Source organism: Platalea leucorodia, assembly GCF_965183815.1.
Source record: "Platalea leucorodia genome assembly, chromosome: 8".
NCBI classification, from domain to species: domain Eukaryota; kingdom Metazoa; phylum Chordata; class Aves; order Pelecaniformes; family Threskiornithidae; genus Platalea; species Platalea leucorodia.
Window position 1 is genome coordinate 56,197,542 of NC_138830.1, and position 21,587 is coordinate 56,219,128.

At 69.3% G+C, this 21,587-nt stretch overlaps 4 protein-coding genes across 11 annotated transcripts; 2 read left to right on the plus strand and 2 right to left on the minus strand.

Annotated features, from left to right (window-relative positions):
• Positions 1–3,973: 3,973 nt before the first annotated feature.
• On the minus strand, positions 3,974–6,608 carry LOC309594409 (sulfotransferase 2B1-like; the record flags this gene model as incomplete). The annotated part of the gene is made up of 6 exons (XM_082320165.1): positions 3,974–4,215; positions 4,310–4,490; positions 4,565–4,659; positions 4,735–4,861; positions 5,012–5,220; positions 6,143–6,608. The coding sequence occupies 6 exons, from the start codon at positions 6,606–6,608 to the stop codon at positions 4,100–4,102; spliced, it is 1,194 nt and encodes a 397-aa protein (XP_082176291.1). The 3' UTR covers positions 3,974–4,099.
• Positions 6,609–6,955: 347 nt separating this feature from the next.
• CHMP1A (charged multivesicular body protein 1A) lies at positions 6,956–17,350 on the minus strand (the record flags this gene model as incomplete). Of its 6 annotated transcripts, none has more annotated exons than XM_082320170.1 (8): positions 17,308–17,350; positions 17,084–17,103; positions 16,542–16,619; positions 16,030–16,176; positions 15,415–15,543; positions 14,694–14,881; positions 8,815–8,853; positions 6,956–7,097 (listed from the first exon to the last, which is right to left on the minus strand). In XM_082320170.1, the coding sequence occupies exons 1-8, from the start codon at positions 17,312–17,314 to the stop codon at positions 6,956–6,958; spliced, it is 750 nt and encodes a 249-aa protein (XP_082176296.1). In that variant the 5' UTR covers positions 17,315–17,350. The 6 variants fall into 6 exon arrangements, with proteins under 6 accessions (XP_082176296.1, XP_082176295.1, XP_082176298.1 ...); XM_082320169.1 differs by lacking the exon at positions 6,956–7,097 and adding an exon at positions 7,806–8,187; XM_082320172.1 differs by lacking the exon at positions 6,956–7,097 and adding an exon at positions 14,027–14,075 and having other exon boundaries at positions 8,627–8,853.
• Positions 7,565–11,709, plus strand: DPEP1 (dipeptidase 1; the record flags this gene model as incomplete). Of its 2 annotated transcripts, XM_082320164.1 has the most annotated exons (10): positions 7,565–7,683; positions 8,591–8,723; positions 8,834–8,966; positions 9,057–9,207; positions 9,333–9,402; positions 9,590–9,766; positions 9,847–9,931; positions 10,018–10,093; positions 10,251–10,386; positions 10,652–11,709. In XM_082320164.1, the coding sequence occupies 10 exons, from the start codon at positions 7,565–7,567 to the stop codon at positions 10,823–10,825; spliced, it is 1,254 nt and encodes a 417-aa protein (XP_082176290.1). In that variant the 3' UTR covers positions 10,826–11,709. The 2 variants fall into 2 exon arrangements, with proteins under 2 accessions (XP_082176290.1, XP_082176289.1); XM_082320163.1 differs by lacking the exon at positions 7,565–7,683 and having other exon boundaries at positions 8,164–8,723; positions 8,834–9,207.
• Positions 17,351–17,608: 258 nt separating the features above from the next.
• On the plus strand, positions 17,609–21,478 carry CDK10 (cyclin dependent kinase 10). Of its 2 annotated transcripts, XM_082320166.1 has the most exons (13): positions 17,609–17,737; positions 18,241–18,313; positions 18,555–18,626; positions 18,735–18,837; positions 18,954–19,035; positions 19,471–19,538; positions 19,864–19,916; positions 20,043–20,112; positions 20,245–20,304; positions 20,413–20,536; positions 20,619–20,758; positions 20,881–20,933; positions 21,005–21,478. In XM_082320166.1, the coding sequence occupies exons 1-13, from the start codon at positions 17,642–17,644 to the stop codon at positions 21,106–21,108; spliced, it is 1,098 nt and encodes a 365-aa protein (XP_082176292.1). In that variant the 5' UTR covers positions 17,609–17,641; the 3' UTR covers positions 21,109–21,478. The 2 variants fall into 2 exon arrangements, with proteins under 2 accessions (XP_082176292.1, XP_082176293.1); XM_082320167.1 differs by lacking the exon at positions 18,241–18,313 and having other exon boundaries at positions 17,651–17,737.
• Positions 21,479–21,587: the final 109 nt, after the last annotated feature.

Sequence of the window (21,587 nt, forward strand, 5' to 3'; positions counted from 1 at the left end):
CGGACGGGGTCCCCCCCAGTCCCAGCCCTGCCGCGGACCCCTCCTTGCCGGGCAGGGGGGCACTGGGAGCCGGCGGCGTGCCCCTGCTGGCACCTGGCCGGGGACACGGGGACGGTCCTGGTGCCCCGGTGCAGGACACCCCCCCCGTGCTGCCCGGGGGGCATCACCCGGTCCCGGTGGTCCGTGCCCTGCGGCCCGTTCCCACTCCATCCCTGCTGTCCCCATGGTCCCCGCTTGTCTGTCGCTGTGACCTCGTTTGGAGACTGCATGACGAATCCCACCCCAGCGTGTGGGGGCCCCCCAATAAAGCAACCAGCCCTGTGCCCGTGCCGCGTGCTCTCTGGGTGCCGATACCAAACCTCCCTGGTGGGTGCTCAGGGAGCTCAGGGAGCTCCCAGGGTGCTGCCCGTCCCCCCCCCCACGCCCTTCACCGCGCCACCCAGCCCCGGCCGGCGGCAAGAGCCGAACGCAGCCCCCAGCGCCGGCTGCCTGCACGGGCACTGCCGCCAGCCGCGCCGGCTGCCCCTATATTTAGGGGGACTCGTGACTGGCAGCGTGCAGGGGAGCGCCAGAGCTTTGGAGCTGCGGTGCTTTTGAGCAGCCGCCGCTTTCAAGTTGTGCCGGAGCGGCTGCCCGTCCCGCTGTGCTGCTGCCGGCTGCCGCGGCCCCGAAATCCAGGCCACGGGAGCGGGAGTGGAGGCAGCGCCGGTGCCTTCCCCTGCCCCTGCCCGGCACATTGCCTCTGCCGTGTGCCATGTGCCGCGTGCCACGTGCCATGTGCCACGTGCCGTGTGCCATGCGCTATGTCATGTGTGCCATGTGCCACCTGCCGTGTGCCGCGTGCTATGTGCCGTGTGCCACATGCCGTGTGCCATGCGCTATGTCATGTGTGCCATGTGCCACCTGCCGTGTGCCGCGTGCTATGTGCCGTGTGCCATGTGCCACATGCCGTGTGCCACACACTATGTGATGTGTGCCACGTGCCACCTGCCGCGTGCTATGTGCCATGTACCGTGTGCCACACGCCACGTGCTATCTGCTGTACCATGTGCTGTGGGTCACGTGCCACGCGCTGCATGCCACATGCTGTGCCATGTGCTGCGTGCCATGCGCTGTGCCGTGTGCCATGTGTCGGGCACCGTGTGCCACGTCCCATGTGCTGTGTGCCGCATGCCACGCGCTGTGTGCCGCACGCTGTGTGCCATGTGCCACGTACCGCGTGCCACGTGCCGTGTGCCGCCTGCTGCGTGCTTCACGGTACGCGCTCCGTGTTGTGCCACGTGCCACATACCCTGTGCCGCGTGCCATGTGCTGTGTGCCATGCGTATTGCCATGTGCTGTGTGCCGTGTGCCGTGTACCGTGCACGGGCGCTGTGCCATGCCGTTGCCATGTGCAGCACACCAAGTGCTGCGCGCCGTTGGCTCCGCCAAAAGCCGGCTGCGTTCGCTGTGTGCCAGCTGCCTCCTGCCACGTGCTGTGTGTCATCCGCCCTGTCCCGCGTGCCGTGTGACACCGTGCCGTGTGTCATGCACTGTGTGTCACTCTCCCAGTGCTGGCAGATGCTCCTGGAGAGGTGACGTCCACCAGGGTGGGGTGTGACGCAAGGCCACCGCAGGGACTGAAACCAGGGCCCGGAGCAGCCGTCACGGGGCAGGGGCCACCCAAGCGCCTGCCACGTGGGTGCCACTGACTCCGGGGCCGGGGCTGTGGGTCACCCCGGGTGCCAGCCTGCCCCGGTCCCTGCAGCTGTGCTGGCCGGGAGCCGCTCACCCGCCCACCGGCACGGCCGTGCTGCACTGCCGTGCCCCTCCGGTGCTGCCTGCTGCCGGCACTCCCGCACGCAGGCAGAGCGGCTGCCCGCACCGCCCCGATCAACCCGCATATTTATAGCTCCTGATTCATCCCCCTATAAAGCAGGAATAATAGACGTCGCCATAGAAACCCGGCGCCTGACGAGCCGCCGGCGGCAGCCGGCCCTCAGCGCGGGCAGGGGTCTGCCCTGGCACCCCGATCCGCGGGGCCGGCTGGGTGCCCCGCCGGCGGGTGCAGGGGGACCCCATGGGGCTGGGGGTGCCCGGCATCACCCAGCTGGGCTGCACCCACCAGTGGTGCAGCTGGGCTGGGGAGCAGCAGCAGGGCAGGCAGGGCAGGCAGGGCAGGCAGAGCTGGCAGGGTGCTGGTGCCACCGGGCCGCAGTGCCGGTGTCCCCAGGGAGGGTCTCGCCACCTGCCCCCGGCTCAGCCGAGCCCTGCCAAGGCGTCCTGCTCGTGCCAGTGCTGAGCCCTCGCACCCCCGGCCCCGGCACTGTGCCATGCTGACCCAGCGGGTGCTGGTTAATTAAGCCAGGGGTTAATTATTGACAGTGCCTGTGCTTCCCAAGTGACTCACCCGAGCAATTCCTTGGGACAGGGGCTGGGGGTGCTGCCTGCCTGGGACACCCCAGGGTGCTGGGGTGGGTGGGCACAAGCCCCCGGGTGCAAACCCCCCAGGTGGGGAGATGGGCAGGGGGCATCCAGCCAGGCTGGGCAGGGCACTGCGGCCCCCCCAAAGTGCCACAGGGGGGCACTGGGGCAGGGCGGGGGGCATTGGGGTGCAGGGGGCATCGGGAGGGGGCACTGGGGAGGGGGGCATTGGGGTGCAGGGGCATCGGGGGGGGTGCACTGGGGCGGGGGGCATTGGGGTGCAGGGGGCATCGGGAGGGGGGCACTGGGGTGGGGGGTCACTGGGGTGCAGGGGGCATCGGGAGGGGGGCACTGGGGTGGGGGGTCACTGGGGTGCAGGGGGCATCGGGAGGGGGGCACTGGGGCAGAGTGGGGGGCATTGGGGTGCAGGGGGCATCGGGGGGGTGCACTGGTGCAGGGCGGGGGGCACTGGGGTGCAGGGGGCATCGGGAGGGGGGCACTGGGGCGGGGGTCACTGGGGTGCAGGGGGCATCGGGAGGGGGGCACTGGGGCAGAGTGGGGGGCATTGGGGTGCAGGGGGCATCGGGGGGTGCACTGGGGAGGGGGAAATTGGGGTTCAGGGGGCATCGGGAGGGGGCACTGGGGCAGAGTGGGGGGCATTGGGGTGCAGGGGGTATCGGGGGGTGCACTGGTGCAGGGCGGGGGGCATTGGGGTGCAGGGGGCATCGGGAGGGGGGCACTGGGGCGGGGGGCATTGGGGTGCAGGGGGCATCGGGGGGTGCACCGGGCCGGGGGGGGCATTGGGGTGCAGGCGGCGTTGGGGTGCAGGGGGCATCGGGGGGCGCACTGGGGCAGGGCGGGGGGCATTGGGGTGCAGGGGCATTGGGGGAGTGCACTGAGGAGGGGGAAATTGGGGTGCAGGGGGCATCAGGGGGCATTGGGGTGCAGGGGGCATTGGGGTGCAGGAGGCATCGGGAGGGGGGCACCGGGGCAGGGCGGGGGGCAGAGGGTACCTGGAGGGGGTTGCAGAGGATGCACTGGGGCTGGGCAGGGGGACCCTGGGCTCGGGGGGGTCCCTGGGAGGACGCGTGGGGCCTGGCAGCCCCACGTGCTGCTGAAGGAGCCATCACCGTGCCACGGACTCCGCCGGCAAGCACCGGCACCGCGCAGCCGTGCCGTGACCTGCCACGGGCTTGGCAGCGTGCCACGGCCCCCTACGCTGCCCACCTGGCCATTGCCCCCCACCGCAGATAAGATCCCCGGGGATGGGTCCCCACCCCGATGCGGCTCCTGATAACGCCGGCTGTTTTCCGCTGCTGGCGCTGCCAGCATGCCGCTTCCCGCCCCACGCCCGTGGGAACACGCTGCCTGGCTGGGAACACCAATAAATATTTATTTCCGTGGAAGGGGTTGGGCGGAAGGCGGGGGTCACGGCCATGTGCACCCACCCCAGGGCGAGGAAGGCCACAGAGATGGCTGCAACGGGTGGCCGGAAAAGTCCCCCGTCCCCGGGGAGGGTGATGCAGGCGGTTCCCCCCCGCCGGACCCCTGGCCCCGCCGCAGCCCCGGCCCCCGGGGCGATGCGTGGGGGTGTATAAGTTATGGGGGTGCTGGGGAGTCGGCAGGCGGGGGGCCGGTCGCGTTGTGCAGTGGCAGGGCTGAGTGCTACCAGCCCCCCCGGTCCCCCCCCGGCCCCTCAGGCCATGGGCCAGCACACGGGCAGCTCCGAGTCGCCCATCTTCTCCTGGTAGAGGCGGTTGAAGAGGGCGTTTTGCAGGGGGGAGAAGTGGTCGCGCCAGTCCCCCACCACGCCTGCGGGACGGAGGGGACGGGGCAGCAGGGAGGCTGCAGCCGGGGCCGGCGCCTGCCGTGTCCCCCCGTGTCCCCTTACCCCGTCCCCCCTCACCTTTCCTCATGAAGCGTCCCTGGCTGTGGTCCATGATCTCGGCGGGGATGAGGGAGTAGTTGACCATGGTGTTGTCCCGCATGGTGGCGAAGCTGCAGTGCTGCTCCAGGGCTTCCAGCGTCTCCGGTCCCAGCGGGCAGCCCAGGAAGGCGCTGAGCCGCTGCGCTGTGCCACGCAGGTCCTGCGGCGGAGGCATGGTCAGCCCCGGGCAGCCAGCGGGGATGGGGACGGGGACGGGGACACACCGGGGCTCACCTGGTGCAGCTCCTCGTAGGTGACGTAGAAGATGTCCAGGAGCTGCCGCTGGCTCAGCCAGCCCTTGACGTGGTCGAACCAGGAGCCATAGTGCACTGGGGGGAGGCAGGGGGTAATGGGGGGCCCCCGTGGCCAAGTTCCGGGACCCTGGGGACCCCCCCAGTCCTTACCCGTGCCCTCAAGGAACCGCGTGAGGAAGGTGTCAAAGGAGCCGGGGTCGGGCAGGAACTTGGCCAGGCGATGGAAGTGGTAGAAGGAGACAGCGACGTCCTTGGGGTTCCTGGCCACGTAGATCACCTGGGGGGGCACAGCATCAGCCCCACGGCCGGGGGGATTCCGCTCCACCCCGCTCAGAAAGCCCCTGGCAATCACCCCGGCTGCGGGAAGCCCCGTGGGCTTGGGATGCCCCTGCGGGGACCCCCCCAGCCTGGCCTGGCCCCCCCTCACCTTGGCCTTGCCCTTCTGCAGGGCGGGGGCCAGGACGTGGGCAGGCAGGTGGGTGGTGATGAGCCGGCGGGCGGCCGTGTCCTGCAGCGCGTCCTTGAAGTAGATCTGCTCCAGCCAGGGCGCCCGCTCCCAGTTGGGGATGGTCTTGGCCGGCAGGACGTCCCCGCGGCTGAACAGCAGCGTCAGGATCTCCTGCATCCAAGTGGTGCCTGGGGAGGCGGGCGTCAGGGCAGCGCCAGCCCCGCGCGGCGCACCGGGCGGCACGGCACGGCGTGGTGTGGCATGGCACGGAATGGCACAGCAGGGCAGAGCACGGCATGACATGGCACTGCACAGTATGGCGTGGCACAGCATGGATGGCATGGCACGGCATGGCTCGGCACAGCAGGGCAGAGCACGGCATGGTGTGGCACAGCACAGCACTGTATGGCACGGCATGGCTCAGCACAGCGTGGCAGCGTACTCCATGGCACAGCGTGGCACAGCGCAGCAGGGCATGGCACAGCATGGATGGCATGGCACGGCATGGCTCGGCACAGCAGGGCAGAGCATGGCATGGTGTGGCACGGCACAGCATGGCATGCCGTCGTATGGCACAGGATGGCGCAGACTGGCACAGCACGGCATTGAACGGCTCAGCATGGCACGGCTCGGCACGGCACGGCTCGGCACAGCACAAGGTGGCACGGGGCAGCAGCCGGGCTGGCAGTGCTGTGTGGGACCCCCACCCCAGAGCCCCACCAGTCACACCAGTCTGGGGCTGGGGGACAGGATGGGGCTGGGCAGGGGGTGGGGGCGGCTGCCCCCCCCCGCAGGGCAGGGGTTTCAGGGGGTGGGAGCCAATGGCTGGGACCGGGGGTCCCCTGTGCCGTGCCCGGAGGCACCAGTGGCCGCCGGGCTGCAGGGATGGGCTGGCCACGAGCCCGGCCGCCTCCCAGCCACGCAGGCAGCTCCCGGTCCTGCCGGCAAGCTGGGGGCTGCGCGGCAGAGCCTGCCCGTGCCCCCCGCCTCCAGCCTGGGGGTCCCCAGCCCTGCCCCGCTGACCCCCCCCCCCACCTGCGTCCCCTCCTTGTCCCCCAGCCCTGCCGGGCCCCTCCTCGCCCCCCAGCCCCCCGCCCCACCGACCCTCACCCGATTTGGGGTAGGTGGCGATGACCACGTCGGTGGGGCGGAAGGGGAAGGTAACGGCGAAGGCAAGGGACTCCTGGGTGTGGAGGTGGCCGGGCAGGGAGATGCCGGCGAAGGTCTCAGTCACCTCCATCCGCGCCATGGCCTGGGCACTGCGCGGGACACGCCTGCGATCGGTCTTAAATAGCTGCAAAAGAGGAAGCCGGCCCGGCGGGCGGGAGGCCGGGCCCCCCAGCACATTCCTGGCGGGGGGCCGGGGATCCAGGCGCGCTGGGGCCATCGCCGGGAGAGCGCTGCCTGCGGGGCCGTGGGATGGCCCCGGGCTGGGGACACCCCTGGGACAGGACGGGGGTCCCGCATGGCCAGACCCACCCCTACAGCCAGGAGAGCCGGCAGCAGGCAGGGTGCCGGGGAGCCTCGCTGGCCACAGCAGCCCGCGATGACGCCGGGGGTGCCAGCCCCACACCATGCCCCACAGCCGGGCTCCCCACAGCCGGGCTCCCCACAGCCGGCACCATGCCAGAGAAAAGGATTCCCATCCCGGCACACCCCGGGACGAGGAGTGGGGCTAGCTGACTCAACGTGGCTCCGTGCCATTCCCAGCAGCCCCGCGGCGCCTCTTACCATGCGCAACACCGCAGCCACCGCCAGCCCCCACTCAGGATCCAGCCGGGGTGCCCCCGCCGCGGGCACTGGGCCGCAGGACCGACGGGTGCCTCAGTTTCCCCCTACACGACGCTGCAGCAGGACCGCAGGGCAGACGTGGGGCACCATCGGCAGCCCCACGCCAGGGCCGTGCCGCCTGGCTGCTGCCCCTCAGCCCCTCCATGGCGGGATGGCCTCGCCACGGAGCCGCAGGGTGCGCCGGCACTCGGCCACTCCCCGGTGCCCGACGCCATGTCGGGGGGTGGCTCTGGGGTGGCCGCAGCCTGTCCCAGCCCCGCTGCCAGCACGCAAGCTGGAAAACATATTTCACAGCCGTTGCAGGCAGCAGCTACCCGAGCGTCCCGGGGCCGGGGTGAGCGAGAGACGGGGGTGCCGGGCCCCGCTCATCGGCAGTGGGGGTGCTGGCGGGTGCCAGCACTGGGGAGGCCGAGGCGGGGACGGGACCGGCACTTCCCCAGCAAAAAAATCTGGGCTGCATTAGAGGGGCCGGGAGCATCACCGCAGCTATGCGGAGAGGCCTCGGCACGGCCCTGCCGCCCGGGGCCGGGCTGGGGGAGGCTGCCGCCGCTGTGCCCAGGCGGTGCCGGGGCTGGGGCACAGGGCACGCGGGGTGGGGTTATGGCTGTGGCTCCTGGTTATTTATTTACAGCAGGAGGGGATGGACGGCGAGTCGGGGTAGCCATCCCGGTGCGCGCAGTCAGCAGGCTCGCGGCAGCAGGTCACCCCGGCTCATCCCCCAGCGGCACCGAGTGGGCGAAGATGCCGGGCAGGAGCATGCTGGTGCTGGCGCTGGGGCTGTGCCTGCTCCTGCCCTGCGCCGGGCAGCATCACCTGGAGGAGGCTGAGCGCATCATGGCGACCACACCGGTCATCGATGGGTGAGCAAGGGCTGCCTGGCCCCGCGGCATGCCCGGCCGCCCCGGCAGGGCTGCGGCTCTCGGCACCCTGAGAAAAACCCTGGCCAGAAAACCCCACCGGGGATGGCCCTGCCGGGAGATCCCTGTGGCAGCACCCCGGGGCCGTGCAGCCGAGGGGATCCCCGCCGGTGCAGCCCGGCCGGGTGCCGGGAAGGCAGGGGCCAGGCTGCCCCCGGGGAAGTCCCCGACTGGGGCAAACGGATCCCGCGGGGTCATGTCCTAAGGGACGTCCCCGGGCTCGTGCCGGGACCCTCGGGAGGCTCAGGTCCTCTGCAGGGTTCCCCCATGGCACCAGCCCTGTGCCGCGGCAGCCCGGCGCGGCGAGCCCCTGGAAGCGGGCACGGGGTGGAGGATGTGGCGACCGTGACGCAGGAGGGGAGAAGTGGGAGCCGCCTCTTGTGTCTGGCCCCCAGCACTGCCCCAGCAATACTGCTGGGTGCAGGTCCCCGCGTGGCGGTGACGTCCCTGTGGTGGTGACATCCCCACAGCGGTGACGGTGACGTCCCAGTCGGAGGGATGCCGGGCTGGCTCCCCTGGGTGCAATGGCTGAGTGGGGATGGTGGGTGGAGGGGTGCACGGAAAGGTCCCCGGCCTCCCCCCGGCTCCCCGCCGGCCGGCAAAGGGGGTGCCATGTGGGGCTGTCCCCGGGAGTGACCTGGCCCCAGCTCCCGGCTGCTTGGGCGGCTCTTGGCAGAGGGCACAGATGGGCGGGCAGATGGATGGACGGATGGATGGAACGATAGCCGGATGAGAGGGGAATGGGCGGGCGGGCAGACAGACAGACAGGGAGGTGGGCAGGCAGGAGGCTGGACAGATGGACGGGCAGGCAGACAGACAGCCCCTCACTCCCACTCTCTCCCCTACCCAGGCACAACGACCTGCCCTGGCAGCTCCTCAAGAGGTTCAACAACCAGCTGGAGCTGCCGGAGGCCAACCTCACGCGGCTGACCGGCACCCACACCAACATCCCCAAGCTGCGCAGCGGGCACGTGGGCGGGCAGGTGGGACGGCGAGGCGGGTGGGGGCAGCGGGGAGGGCAGGGGACACCAGGGTGAGGGGCAGTGGGCGTGGGGCCGGGGTCCCGGCGCTCACCGCGTGCCGTCACGGGCAGTTCTGGTCGGCGTACGTGCCCTGCAAGACACAGAACAAGGACGCGGTGAAGCGCACGCTGGAGCAGATCGACGTGGTGCACCGCATGTGCGAGCTCTACCCCGAGACCTTCGCCTGCGTCGTCGACAGCGCCGGTGAGCGGGCGCGAGGCCGGGACGCGGGTGCCCCGGGGAACGCGGGTGCCCCGGTGCCCGCCCCGGCTGATGCCCTTCGTCCTCCCGCAGGCATCCAGCAGGCCTTCCAGAGCAATAAGGTGGCCAGCCTCATCGGGGTGGAGGGCGGCCACTCCATCGACAGCAGCCTGGGCGTCCTGCGCACCTTCTACCACCTGGGCGTCCGCTACATGACCCTCACCCACAGCTGCAACACCCCCTGGTAGCAGCCCCCAGGGGACAGGGACGGGGATGGGGGGGACAGGGCCAGCGTGGAGGAGACAGAGCGTGTGCCTGAGCAGGGGCACACGGCCAGGGGTCCGCCCTGATGCTCTCCCCGCTCCGCAGGGTTGACAACTGGCTGGTGGACACTGGGAACGAGCCGCCCGTGCACCACGGCCTCTCGTCCTTCGGGAAGGTGAGTGGGTCAGGGTCAGTGGCAGCGCCTGGGAGCAATGGCTGGGGCCGGGGAGACGCGGTACCGGCACCCACCAGCCCCATGCCGGGTTGTTAAGCCAAGCAGCGGGTGCCCCGGTGCACGCTGTCCCCCCACGCAGGGCTGCCACGGCCCCTCGCCCACCCTGTCCCCATCCCCGTCCCCGCAGACGGTGCTGGAGGAGATGAACCGCCTGGGCATGATCGTCGACCTGGCCCACGTCTCGGTGGAGACGATGAAGGTCGTGCTGAACCTCTCCAAAGCCCCCGTCATCTTCAGCCACTCGTCCGCCTACAGCCTCTGCCCGCACCGCCGCAACGTGCCCGACGACGTGCTGAATATGGTGGTGAGCGCCGGGGCACGGCCGCGGGCAGGGAGGGTGGCCGGCGGAGGGGGCCGTGCGTCTCAGGACCACCTCTCCCCCAGGCCTCCACGGGCAGCCTGGTGATGATCAACTTCTACAACGACTACGTGACCTGCGGGGACACGGCCACGCTGGCCGATGTTGCAGGTGAGGCGTGCGCCCAGGTGGGCAAGGGGGGGTGGCAGTGGGTCCCCCCCCCGGCCCCGCTCACCCCGGCCCCTCCATGCCCACAGACCACATGGACCACGTGAAGAAGGTGGCCGGTGTCCAGTCCGTCGGCTTCGGCGGGGACTACGACGGGGTCACGAGGTAAAGCGGGTGCCGGGTGCCGGTGGGACGGGGTGGTGTGTCCCCAGCTGTGGCGGGGGTCCCCCCGTGCCCTGCGCGGGCGGCTGGGGGGTGCGGGAGATGGGTGCCGCCAGGCTCGGCTGCCCCCGGCACGGCTGCGAGCTGCGGGGTGGCACAGGCTCCCCACCGGCCTGGAGGACGTCTCCAAGTACCCCGCGCTGGTGGCCGAGCTGCTGGCGAGGAACTGGACGGAGGCAGAGGTGAAGGCAGCCCTGGCCGAAAATCTGCTCCGAGTCTTCAAAAAGGTGGAGGAGGTGAGCGGGGCACGGGCAGCGCTGGGATGTACGGGGCATGGGGACACACAGGGCTGCAAAGACAAGTGGGACACCAGGAGGTAGGGCACTCGGGGATGTATGGGGACACGGGGTGGCACAGGGACACGTGGGGCAGGGGATGAACGGGGACGTGCAGGGCTCGGGATGGCATGGGGCGGCACGGGGACGGGCAAGGTGACAGGGGGCCGTGTGGGGCACGGGGACTGCCCCTCGCTGCGGGAGCCCACCCTGTCCCCCATCGCAGGTGAAGATGACCCTGCAAGGCACGGCTGCCCGCGAGACGCCCATCGCCTTTGAGGAGCTGGAGGGGACGTGCCGGACCAGCTACGGGTACACCGAGAACGGTGCCGGCACAGCCCGGCTCCCGCCAGCAGCCCTGCTGCTGGCGCTGGCCCTGCTCTGCTCCCTGCTCTCCTAACACCCGGCCCCGGCTCCCGCCGCAGCCGCAGCACCCTGCCCGGTAGGACGCCAGCGGCTGGTCCGGTGGCTGCCGGGCTGGGCCAACCCCGCCGCCCCTTCCCGCCTGCGCGCCGGCCCCATGAGCCCGATAAAGCCGTGCTTCGAGCACCGCCGGCAGCGCGCGGCCGTGCTGGGACCCTGCAGGGACCGCCAGCCCTGGCACATCACCGGCCACGCTGGCATGTCACCGGCCATGCCAACACCCTGCCGGCCACCCCGGCGGGGCAGAGACATAGGGGCTCGGTGGGCACCCAGCCTGGGGCACCGGGAAGCCGTCAGCGCACCGGGAGTGACACATCGCTGCAACACCCGGCCAGGGTGGCTGTAGGGCTGCCTCCGCAGGATGCTTACATTAATCATTAGCTAATTAACTGGCTACTCAATTATCTTCTTAGCAATTTCCTCTCACATTTGGGAACAGCCTGTCTTTGGAGCGGAGGCGGCTTTGGGCACCGGGAAAACAGGCAGGAGAAGGAGAGCCATCTTCCTGTGGCATTCGCAAATTGGCTGAGGCGCAGAGCCCCGTCTGCCAGCCAGGCACGGGGAAGGGATCGGCACGGGGAAGGGATGTGCCCAGTCCCTGCCGCGACAGCAACCACAGCGGGCCGCAGCAGCCATCTGCAGCGGTGAAGCTGCTGTCAGCGGGTGCTGGTGGCATGGCCGGGGTGGAAAGCACCAGGGCTCCCTCCGTGGGGTTACGAGCCAGGGATCTCCCCCTCGGGAAGCCCGGCCTCCTCCCCACAAGGGTCGGCAAAGGGTGCAGAGAAGAGTGTAGGGAGCTGGGCAGCCCAAAAACCATGCTGGGGAAAGGAGCTCGACGCGAGCCGGCTGCCCCGGCCTCCCCGAGCCGGTGTCAGCTGCACCGCGGCCGCTCCCGCTCACCCCGGTTTCCCCCGGCTCGGCTACGGGAAGGGAACGGGTCCCTGCAGGGAAAGCATGGGGGGACTCGCCAGGGCCCCTTCCCCTCCCCGGTGACCCCGGCGGTGGGAAGCCACAGCTCTGCCGGTGACTGCTCCCCTTCCCTGGGCGAGAGGAGGGAGGGAGGCTGCTGCTTGCACCACGGCACCGGGTCCCCTGTCCCAGGCCGGGCGCAGGGCACGGCTGTCACCCTGTGCCCCAGGCAGAGGGCCCGCAGCCCCCCTCTTCGCGTCTGAGCCCCCGGACGCATCACAATGGACGTTCAGGGATTGTTTATTTAAAATAGCAGAAGGTAATCGACAGGGGTTTGGAGAAGAAGAAAAAGGCAAATGAGACAAGCTTTAAAAAACACACAAATGAAACCACAGAGAAACATCACGCTGAAAGAAGGAGCATTTCTAGGGGCAGGGGCTCCCTGGGCCACAGGGCACGTCCCGGCCCCGCGGCTGGCACCCGTGCACGGCACCCGTGCAGGGCCAGGCTGCCCGGCCCCGCGGGGAGCAGCAGCCGGGCACGGGTCTCCTGGGGGCTCCCGCTCTCGGCCTGGCCGATGGGGAGGGGGCACAAGATCCAAGGCTCCACCAGGCACAGGTGACTTTCTAGCCCAAAGCCACCTTCTCCTCCTCCACGGCCACCACCCCGCGCCCCCACCACAGCACGTGGCAGGGAAGAAGGCTCTGTCGGTCACAAGACACGCTGCCAAGGCCACTGAACTCAAGAAATCATCAAAACAGTGAAAAGTGTGTTGCAAGTGCTGGGGAGGTGGCCCCACGTCCGCAGAGGCAGCGCGGGAAGGCAGCCAGCGCTGCCTCCCCCTCTGCTTCCCTTGCCTCCTCTCAGCACAGCCCCCCGCAGCAGCCCTGCCTGCCTGCAAACGCCCCTGAAAGCAAGGAACGGGACCAGCCGCCCGCTCCTGGCTGCACGCAGCACGGCTCAGCGCCGCGGCAAGAAGGTTAAAGTTCCTCCTCCTGAGAGCCAAAGGAAACCAATTTCCTTCCCGCGAGCTTCCCGTCAATCCACAGCTCAGCAGTGCCTGGGGGTCACAGAGGAGAAAGGGCACAGAAAACCTCGGCCCCGGGGGAAGGCTGCGAGGGGCAAGCAGCCACGTTTCCCCAGGAGCAGCGGGAGGAGAGGGGACGCTGCCCTGCCAGCAGCCCCTGCTCATCCAGCTCGTACCGTGCTCCGCAGGCAGCAGCACAGAGCAAACGCAGCAAGGAGGGGAGAGCGGAGAGGAAACGGGAGCAGATATCCAGGGGATGAGCCGCAGCCAGCACAGGCAGCACGCTCTCAGGATGATTTAGCATTTACTGTCACACCCATCCGGCTGGGGGACGAGGCTGCGGCCACCGCAGCTGCGAGCCACTCCCAGCTGCTGGACATGGAGCAGGGATGGGTCCGCATGGGAGGTCAGGACTCTGATAACCATTTCCAGAGCGCAGCAGCTGGAGATGGGGAAGGCGTGGATTTACCCACGCAAACGCAGGGGCTCGCGCGGGGCAGGACGAGCGTTTCCAAGGTCACTTTGTGGTACAGAGCTCCAGGGAGGTTTGGCCCGGCAGGACAAGGAGCTAGCCGTCAGCAAGGTGAAGTACGCAAACGGGGCGTCCGGCTATGGCTCAGGAAGGTCGCTGCGAGGGAAGAGATGCCATGGCGTAACCTCCCCTTCCTGCAAGGCACTAACCTTCCCAGAAACGCCACAGCTGGGAAAACAGCCCTTCCCGAACCGCTGCGAGGGGAAGGCAGCCCCGTGGGGATCTCCCTGCTCCTTGTAAACAGCTCCTTGCTGCGGGCCCCGAGGAAAGCGCAGCTCGGAGACCCATTCTAAAACAGATAACGACAGAAGCCTGCTACGCCCGGAGGAGAGTCAGGCGAGCAGCACCCCAGAAGACACCACAACCCGCCTCCAGAAGGATTCCATTAGTGTTACATCAGGAGCGGGACCGTGCCAGAAACCAGCAGCAACCTTCAAATGAAAAACACCCTGAAATCAGAACCAGCAAAGCGTTCCTCAAGCCCAGAGAGAGGCCATCTCTGCTCAGAAACACCCTGCCGGGATCGCTGCCTGCTCTGGCAAAAGTCGTCACCGTCACACCCCAAAAGAAGAGTCTAAACGCAGGCAGGCAGGGCTGGGGACGTGCTGCTGGAGGAGGGGACGGCCGACTCCGCCTGGCCGCTGGGTCAGAGCAAGGACGTAGCAGAGGGGAGGAAGGAGTCCCGGGCCCCTCCACCCCACAGGCCATACCACCAGTCCGCAGGGCGGCGGGAGACCTTAATTCCGCAAGGCAGCCAACCTGGAAGGGAGAACACGAGAGGGAACCGACGTCAGAACGGCAGGAAAGAGCTGCGACTCAAGAGGACCCTTCGGCCAGCGCGCGCGGGGAACATCTCTGCCCGGAAACCTCCCTCCTGCGGCAGGGGTGCAAGAAATCCTGCCCAGGAGCACGCAGCCACGGCTGCCTGGGGTCAGCGTGGAGCGTCTGTCATCAACGCAGGCGAGGTGCTGCACAGAAGGGGTTCCTGGCTTCACTTCTGCCACTGCAGCCCGCCCGGTCCCGCTCCCGGGGCCGTCCCCAGCTCCCAGGGCAGCGCACCGCAGCCTGGGGGCCGTCCCCAGATGGACCCGTGGCGGCTGCGTGGGGAGCAGCGGGGAGGGGACCGGGGAGAGGAAGCTCATCAGCTTCTCCTGGGGCAGTTCCAGGGAGACAGCCTGTTCCCGGAGCTGTTTGAAGGTCAGCGCCAAGTGTTCCCGGAGCAGCAGCAGCTGCGTGAGGGCGAGCGCAGAGCAGGGGGAGACTGTTCTGCACTTTGTCGAGAAGAGCTCGCTGCCGAGTGCCAGAAGCCACCCCCAACGCGGTCCCACAGCCCCAAACCGCCTCGACACAGGGCAAAGGACCCAGGAGAGAACAAACCTCCGTGACAGCTGGTCTTCCTGGGTGCGGACCGAGCTCTCCCCCACCGCCGAAGCCCCCTCGGGGAGCTGGTTAAGCTGGTCCATGATCTCCAGGCCGTTCTCCTCCGCAATCTGGACGATGAGGCTGTCCACCTGCTCCTGCGGCGTGGTCAGGGTGGTAGCGGAGCTCATGGAGTCCTCCATGACCTGCGACAGAGACAGCCTGTCACCCTGCCCCGCAGCCAAAGCCACTCGGCCCAGCCCGGCTTCTTCCCTCAAAGAGCCGGCGGCAGATCCCACATCGCCACCTCAGCCAGAAGAGCCGCCAGCCTGACAGCAGGGCTCCAGCAGAGGGGCGCGAGGTCCGGTTCTGCCACAGACCCCCTCCAAGTAACGGCTAGCTACGACACAGGGACAGCCACCCCCCCTCTTCGCCCCCTCTGCCGCGTTCGCCTCTTGGCACGGCAAACTCCTTCCCCGTCAGGCAGCAGAGACGTCTCTTCCCCAGCGTCTCTCATATCCCTCAAATACGGAGAACAGAACCGTGTGAAGAGCTCGGGGGGTTTCCCACACCGGAGTCCCCGAGGGGAACAGAGCGCTGCTGCGAAGGCCGAGTTCCAGCTGGGGTCCGGCTCTCTCCCGGCAGGCAGCACGTTACGGCTCACGCACCCCGTGCCAGACAAGCCCGAACCCAGCAGCCCCCAGCCCTCCCGCCCCGCTCCGAGGCCGCCGGTACTTACCGACGTATGAACATCCAAATTCTGAACCTGCTGCTCAAATTTATCCATCACCGCAGACACCTTCTGCAGGTCCATGGAGCTCAGAGCCTTGTCCAAGGCCTTGGTCACCTGGGCCATGTTTTTCGTCACCTGCAAGAGGAGATTCCTTCACAGATGTTCCCCAAACGCGAGCTACATCACTGCTGAGAGTAAAACCCAGGCCGGCGAGAGAGAAGCCAGCGTTTCTGAGGCAGGACGGGCCCTGCCTGCTCACCAGATACCGCAGCCAGGTTTCTCTGGCCACGTGCAGTCACCGAAGCCGTGGGGCAACCGGCCCCGGACCCCCACCCTCACGCACACCACGAGGCTCCAGGCGCCAGCCTCTCTCCTGCCTGTGCAGCCACGGGGTAAGGATTTAATCCGAGCCCCTGACGAAGCAGCCCCGCTGCGAGGCCATCCCTGAGGGGTTCGTCACAGGCTGCACCAGGGCGAGGGGGGCTGAGCTAATTAGGAAGCTTGGCGGGATCCTTTCCGGGGACAGGGAAGCCCGAGGTGGATCAAGGGGCAGAGCCAACGCGCGCTCTCCGCAGGGCACAGCCGGGTCTCAAAGCCCCGCGCGCAAGCAGAGACTCTTACCCCCTTCATCGTCACTGCTGTCTGGACCTTGGAGGCCACCGCATCCACCCGGGAGGACATGCGGAGCCAGTTAAGCCCCTCGTTCTTCTTGCGGATGGCATTCTCCGCGTAGACGCGAGCGCACTCCACGTTCTTCTGCTGAAGGGCCTGGAAGGGCAAAGGGCAAGCGCTCACACAGAGAATCCACCGCGGGTTTATAAACAAGCGCGCTCCCTTTCTGCTCGATGGGTTTCCAGCAGGAAACAGCTGCCCCGTCACCCTCAAAACACCGAATGGGAATTAGGTCCCTCTCAGCGTCGCAGGGATGCGACACATCCATCCCGGGGATTCGAGAGCCGAGAGTGGGACTCAAAACGCTTGGAGGCCGAGCTGGCTCGGGCGGCGAGGCCCGGAGGGAGCCTGCCCCTCTCCCCAGCCCCTCGGTGGAACCCGCTCGGCGAGGCACGGCGGGATCCGCAGCCGCCCGGCGCAGCGCCGAGGGCGGGCAGCGCAGCCCGGCAGCTCCCACTCACCTTTTTGACTTTGGCTTGCTCGGCCTTGGAGTCTTTCTCGGCTTTTTTGGCGAGCTTCTCCAGCTGCTTCGCTGTGAACTGGCGGAGAAAGCGACAGGTCAATGCTGGGAGACGGCGGCGCAGAACCGGGGACCCCGGGGTGAGCGGGGCCCCAGCCGCCTCCCCCACCCAGCAACGCCGGCCGCGGCGGGGAACCGGACCCCCCGCCGAGGACCGGAGGCTCCCAGAGCCCCCCAGCAAACCGGGAAAATCCCTTCCGAGAAGGGGAAGGCCGGGAACGGCAGCCCCGGAGGCCAAACCCGGCTGAAGGGCTCCCTCTTCCCGCAGCCACCGGTATCGGCGGGGCTCCCCGCGGCACCCCCGGGTCTCCGTGGGCCAGGGCCTCCGTCTGTTACGGGGCCGCAGGAGAAGCCGCAACGGGGAGTGAATCAGCGGGCGGAACGGGCCCCAGGGCCCTGCGGGAGAGGTGGACGCCGTCACCGGTCCTCCGGGACCGGAGATCGGTAACGGAGAGGAGGCGGAGGGTCCGCTGCTGTCCTCACCTTCAGCTGGAAGAGCGTGTCTGGAAGGGAAGGGGAATACAGGCTCAGGGACGGCACACTGGGACCGGAGACCGGGGGCCGGGGCTAGGCCCCGGGACCGGCGCCGGGGCCCCGGTCCCGGTCCCGGCCCCGGTCCCCGGCCCCCGCCCACCAAGACAAACTCCAACCCCTCCACACAAAGCCCGGCAGCGGCGGAGCCCCCGTTCCCGTCTGCCCGCCCTTACCGTCCATCCTGCCCCGCCGCAACCGCCGCCACTTCCGGGTTCTCCCGCCGCCGCTTCCGGGCTGCGCCCGCCGAGTCTCGCGAGAGCGCCGCCGTGGCGGGGGTCACGTGGGTAGGCCGGGGGCGGAGTCGCACAGGGACGGAGGATAAGGGGCGGAGCCAAAAGGGGCGGGGCTACATAGGGCGGGGGCACGCCAGCCGTGCCTAGCAACCGTTGCCAGGTGTGGCGCTGCGCATGCGCAGTGGGCGGGAGGTGCGGTGAGTGGGCGGAGCCGCGCATGCGTAAGGGCGTGGCGGCTGCGTGCGCGGCGTCAGGGCGCGTGCGCGGGGCCGGCATGGCGGAGGGGGGCTCCGGCGAGGGGGAGCTGGAGCCGCTGCGGCTGCGGCGGCTGCGGGGCGAGGGCTTCTTCGAGGTGCCGGCGGCCGAGCGGGTGAGGGGCCGGGGCCGCGTGGGAGAGCGGAGCGGGGTCTCCGGGCTGCCGGAGGTGCTTGGGGCGGGGGGAAGAGGGGCCCGGAGCCCCCGGGCCCTACCGGGTTGTGGGGGGGCCCGGGGCCTGCGGAGGCGAGGGGGGGGGTGGCCCTGGGCCGGTGGCCACCCCGGGAGGGTGCTGGGCAGCGCGTGGTGCCTGCAGACCCGGCCCACCGGCCGGCAGCAGCTTGTGCTGGGGACGGGGAGGCTCCGGGGGGGGACGGTGACAGGCGGGGCGCGCTGGCGCAGGGCCGGGGGCAGCAGGGCCCGGAGGAGCCGCCTCTGCCCCAGCCGCTCTGCCCGCGGTGTTGCCGAAGCGCTACTCGTCTCCGTACGCGCCGGAGCAGCGCCGCAGCCTGCCCAGTGAGGCGTAGCTCGAGGCCTCAGCCTGCCACCGGGGTCCCGCGTCCCCGGGAGGGCTGCCCAGAGCTCACGCTCGCCTGCGACACGGCTCCTCCGTTCCAGCTGGGAAGATGCCGCAGCGTGAAGGAGTTCGAGAAGCTGAATCGGATCGGAGAGGGCACCTACGGCATAGTGTGTAAGTGCGGCGCTGGCTGCGCTCTCTGGGCCCGGGGCAGAGCCGGTTCCCGGGCGGAAGGAGGGGCTGCAGCCCAGCTGCCTGCATCCCGGCAGCGGGAGCACGTCAGGCTGGGGCTGGGGGTGCCGTCGGGGGGACCGAGGCTGCGAGGAGGCGGCTCATCGGCACAGGGGTCCCGCTGGCTCACGACAAAACCAGTGGTTGTTTTCTGGCACTGAGCACGTGGCTTCTGCTCTTCCAGACCGGGCCCGGGACACGTTGACAGATGAGACCGTGGCGCTGAAGAAGGTGCGGATGGACAACGAGAAAGACGGTAACGGGGGCGCAGGGGAGCTGTGGCGGGGGTGGCTCCGGTGGTGGGTGGGAGCGTCCCCGGCCCCTGCTCGAGGCGGTTGTGCAGCACGGCTGTTGCTGTCCGCAGGAATGCCCATCAGCAGCCTGCGGGAGATCACCCTGCTCCTGCAGCTTCGGCACCCCAACATCGTGGAGCTGAAGGAGGTGGTTGTAGGGAACCACCTGGAGAGGTGGGAGTCCCTGCTCTGTCCTCCCATCCTCTCCTGCCCTCTCGGTCCCCTGTGCCGCCTCTCGCAGCGCAGAGGTGACCTGGGGCAGGCTCCTGACGGTGTCTTGTCTCTGACAGCATTTTCCTGGTGATGGGCTACTGCGAGCAGGACCTAGCCAGCCTTCTCGAGAACATGCAGACACCTTTTTCAGAGGCTCAGGTAAAAGCTGGGCTAAGCTTTAGGTACGTCACCCCTCAGAGGGCGCTGCCTCTCCAGCCAAAACGCACTGGCCACCAGCGCGGACTCCTCAGAGTTTGCGATCCCTGGACCTTGTGCTGGGCTTCGGCAGGGCTGGGGAGCACCGGGTGAGCCGGGGTTCCTGGGCCGCGTGGGGAGCGTGGGCTTAGCTGGCTCTCACAGAACGCTCCAGGGACTGGGTTTTGGGCTGGAGCAAACTGGCAGGGAAGCAGAGCTGGGAGAAAACGTGCCCCGGCCAGCCTGTGCGCTCCTTCTGGGAGGACGCGGGGCCTGACGCGCTGCGGAGCGGTGCTGGGCGCGGCAGAACGCAGGGCACCCCAGCGGGTTTAACCTCCGGGGGTTTGCCTGGCTGGTGCTGCTCTCGCAGAGGTCGGCGCTCCTGTCCTCTGTCTCCAGGTGAAGTGCATCATCCTGCAAGTCCTCAAGGGCCTGCAGTACCTTCACGAGAACTACATCATCCACAGGTGGGAGCGGCAGGAGGGGCGCGGTGGGAAAGGGGACACGGGAGGGAGGGAGCCCGCTGAGCCCGCAGACCGCGGTGTCCTCCTCCGCCTCCCACGAGTGTCCTACGAGCGAGGAGCACCGTGTGGAGTAGCTGCGGGCGAAGTGGTGGCTCCGCGCGGGAGCGCTGGCAGGGCAGGGACGCCACCGCTTAACGAGATTTGCTTCTCCTCGTGACGGCTCAGCTCTGGGGCTCTGCAGCGGCCTGCGAGCACCAGGGGAGCGCGGTTATGGGAGGGGCCGTGCCTGACGGATGGTGCTGACCGGCCGCTCTCTGTTCCCTGGCAGGGATCTGAAGGTATCCAACCTGCTCATGACTGACAAAGGCTGCGTGAAGATAGGTGAGCCCCCGGCAGCTGCCAACCCGGCTCCCGCCGCAGATGCGCCCAAAGCTCTCCCTCCGCTCCGTGACGCGGTCGGAGCGAGGAGCTTGCCTGGCTCCTCATCCCGAGTCTCCCTTGTTGCAGCCGATTTTGGACTGGCACGCACCTACGGGATGCCGCCGAAGCCGATGACCCCCAAAGTCGTCACGCTCTGGTGAGTGGCCGGTGCCGGGGGCTGAGCTGCGCTGGCTCGGGGCGACGCGGGCGAGTCCTTGCAGCGCGGCGGGGGCTTCCTTTGCGCCGGCTTCGCCACGGTCCCCTCGAGATGGTGCTGTCCCCTGCGCAGGTACCGAGCGCCCGAGCTGCTGCTGGGGATGACGACCCAGACCACCAGCATCGACATGTGGTAAGGGGAGGGCAGGAGAGGGCCCAGGGGGGCTGCAAACCCGCAGCGGCGGGCGACGCAGGGGCTTCTCCTGCCCCCGCTGACTCCTGCACATCGCCTGCCCCGCAGGGCCGTGGGCTGCATCCTCGCCGAGCTGCTGGCCCACAAGCCGCTGCTGCCGGGCACCTCCGAGATCCACCAGATCGACCTCATCGTGCAGCTCCTGGGGACGCCCAATGAAAACATCTGGCCGGTGAGAGCGGACCCCGTTTGCTGCCTGCTCTGCCTGCCCTGCCTGCTCTCCCCGCCTCCGCCTCACGCTCCGTCCCCCTCAGGGTTTCTCCAGGCTGCCCCTGGTGAGTCAGTACACCCTGCGGAAGCAGCCCTACAACAACCTCAAGCACAAGTTCCCCTGGCTGTCGGAAGCCGGGCTGCGGCTGCTCAACTTCCTCTTCATGTACGATCCCAAGAAGCGGTAAGAGCCGGCGGCGGGGCTGCCCGCACCGTGCCACCCCCACGGCAGGGCTGTCCCCAGAGCTGGGGGGGCCGGGTCAGCGCCTTTGTGGGGGTGCCTGCAACATCCCCTTCTCCCCGCAGGGCGACGGCGAAAGACTGCCTGGAGAGCTCCTACTTCAAGGAGAAGCCTTTGCGTAAGTAAAGCCCCCACTGGGGCAGGGCTGGGGCGCCCCGGGCCCCGCTGACCCCCCTCTCTGCCCCGCAGCCTGCGAGCCGGAGCTCATGCCCACCTTCCCCCACCACCGCAACAAGCGGGCGGCCAGCACCAGCGCGGGGCCGGAGAGCCAGGCGAAACGCGCCAAGCCCTGAGCCCCAGCCCGCGGGAGGAGGCGTGGTACGCGCCTTTCCTCGGCAGAACAGCTCCATCCCCTCCCGGGACGGCTCCCAAATTCAATTCCCGGCACGGGGACGGCCCGGCTGCGGCGGGGGGAGCGCTGCGACCCACCCGCCCCGGACGCAGCTTCTGCCCCGGAGCTGGCCGGGCTCCGGCACGGGGCTGGGCGAGGGCAGCTCTGGGAGCTGCGGGCAGATTTCAGCCCTGTGCCTGCCTCCTCCCCGGGGCGGGAGAGGAGAGACGGGGCCGGGGCCCCCCGGGGCTCAGCAGGGAGAGGGGGCCCTCGGGGGCGCTGGCTGCGCGGGGTAGCCCCAACTTTGCCATCAATAAAAGCAGCTGCCAGCGGTGGGGAGTGAATCGCCTCGTCCCTCGGCTCCAGCTGGGCCGCGAGAAGCCGTGGCCCCGCTCTGCTTCCCTTGTGCCAGCCCCAGGGCTGGGGACACCCCCGGGCTCT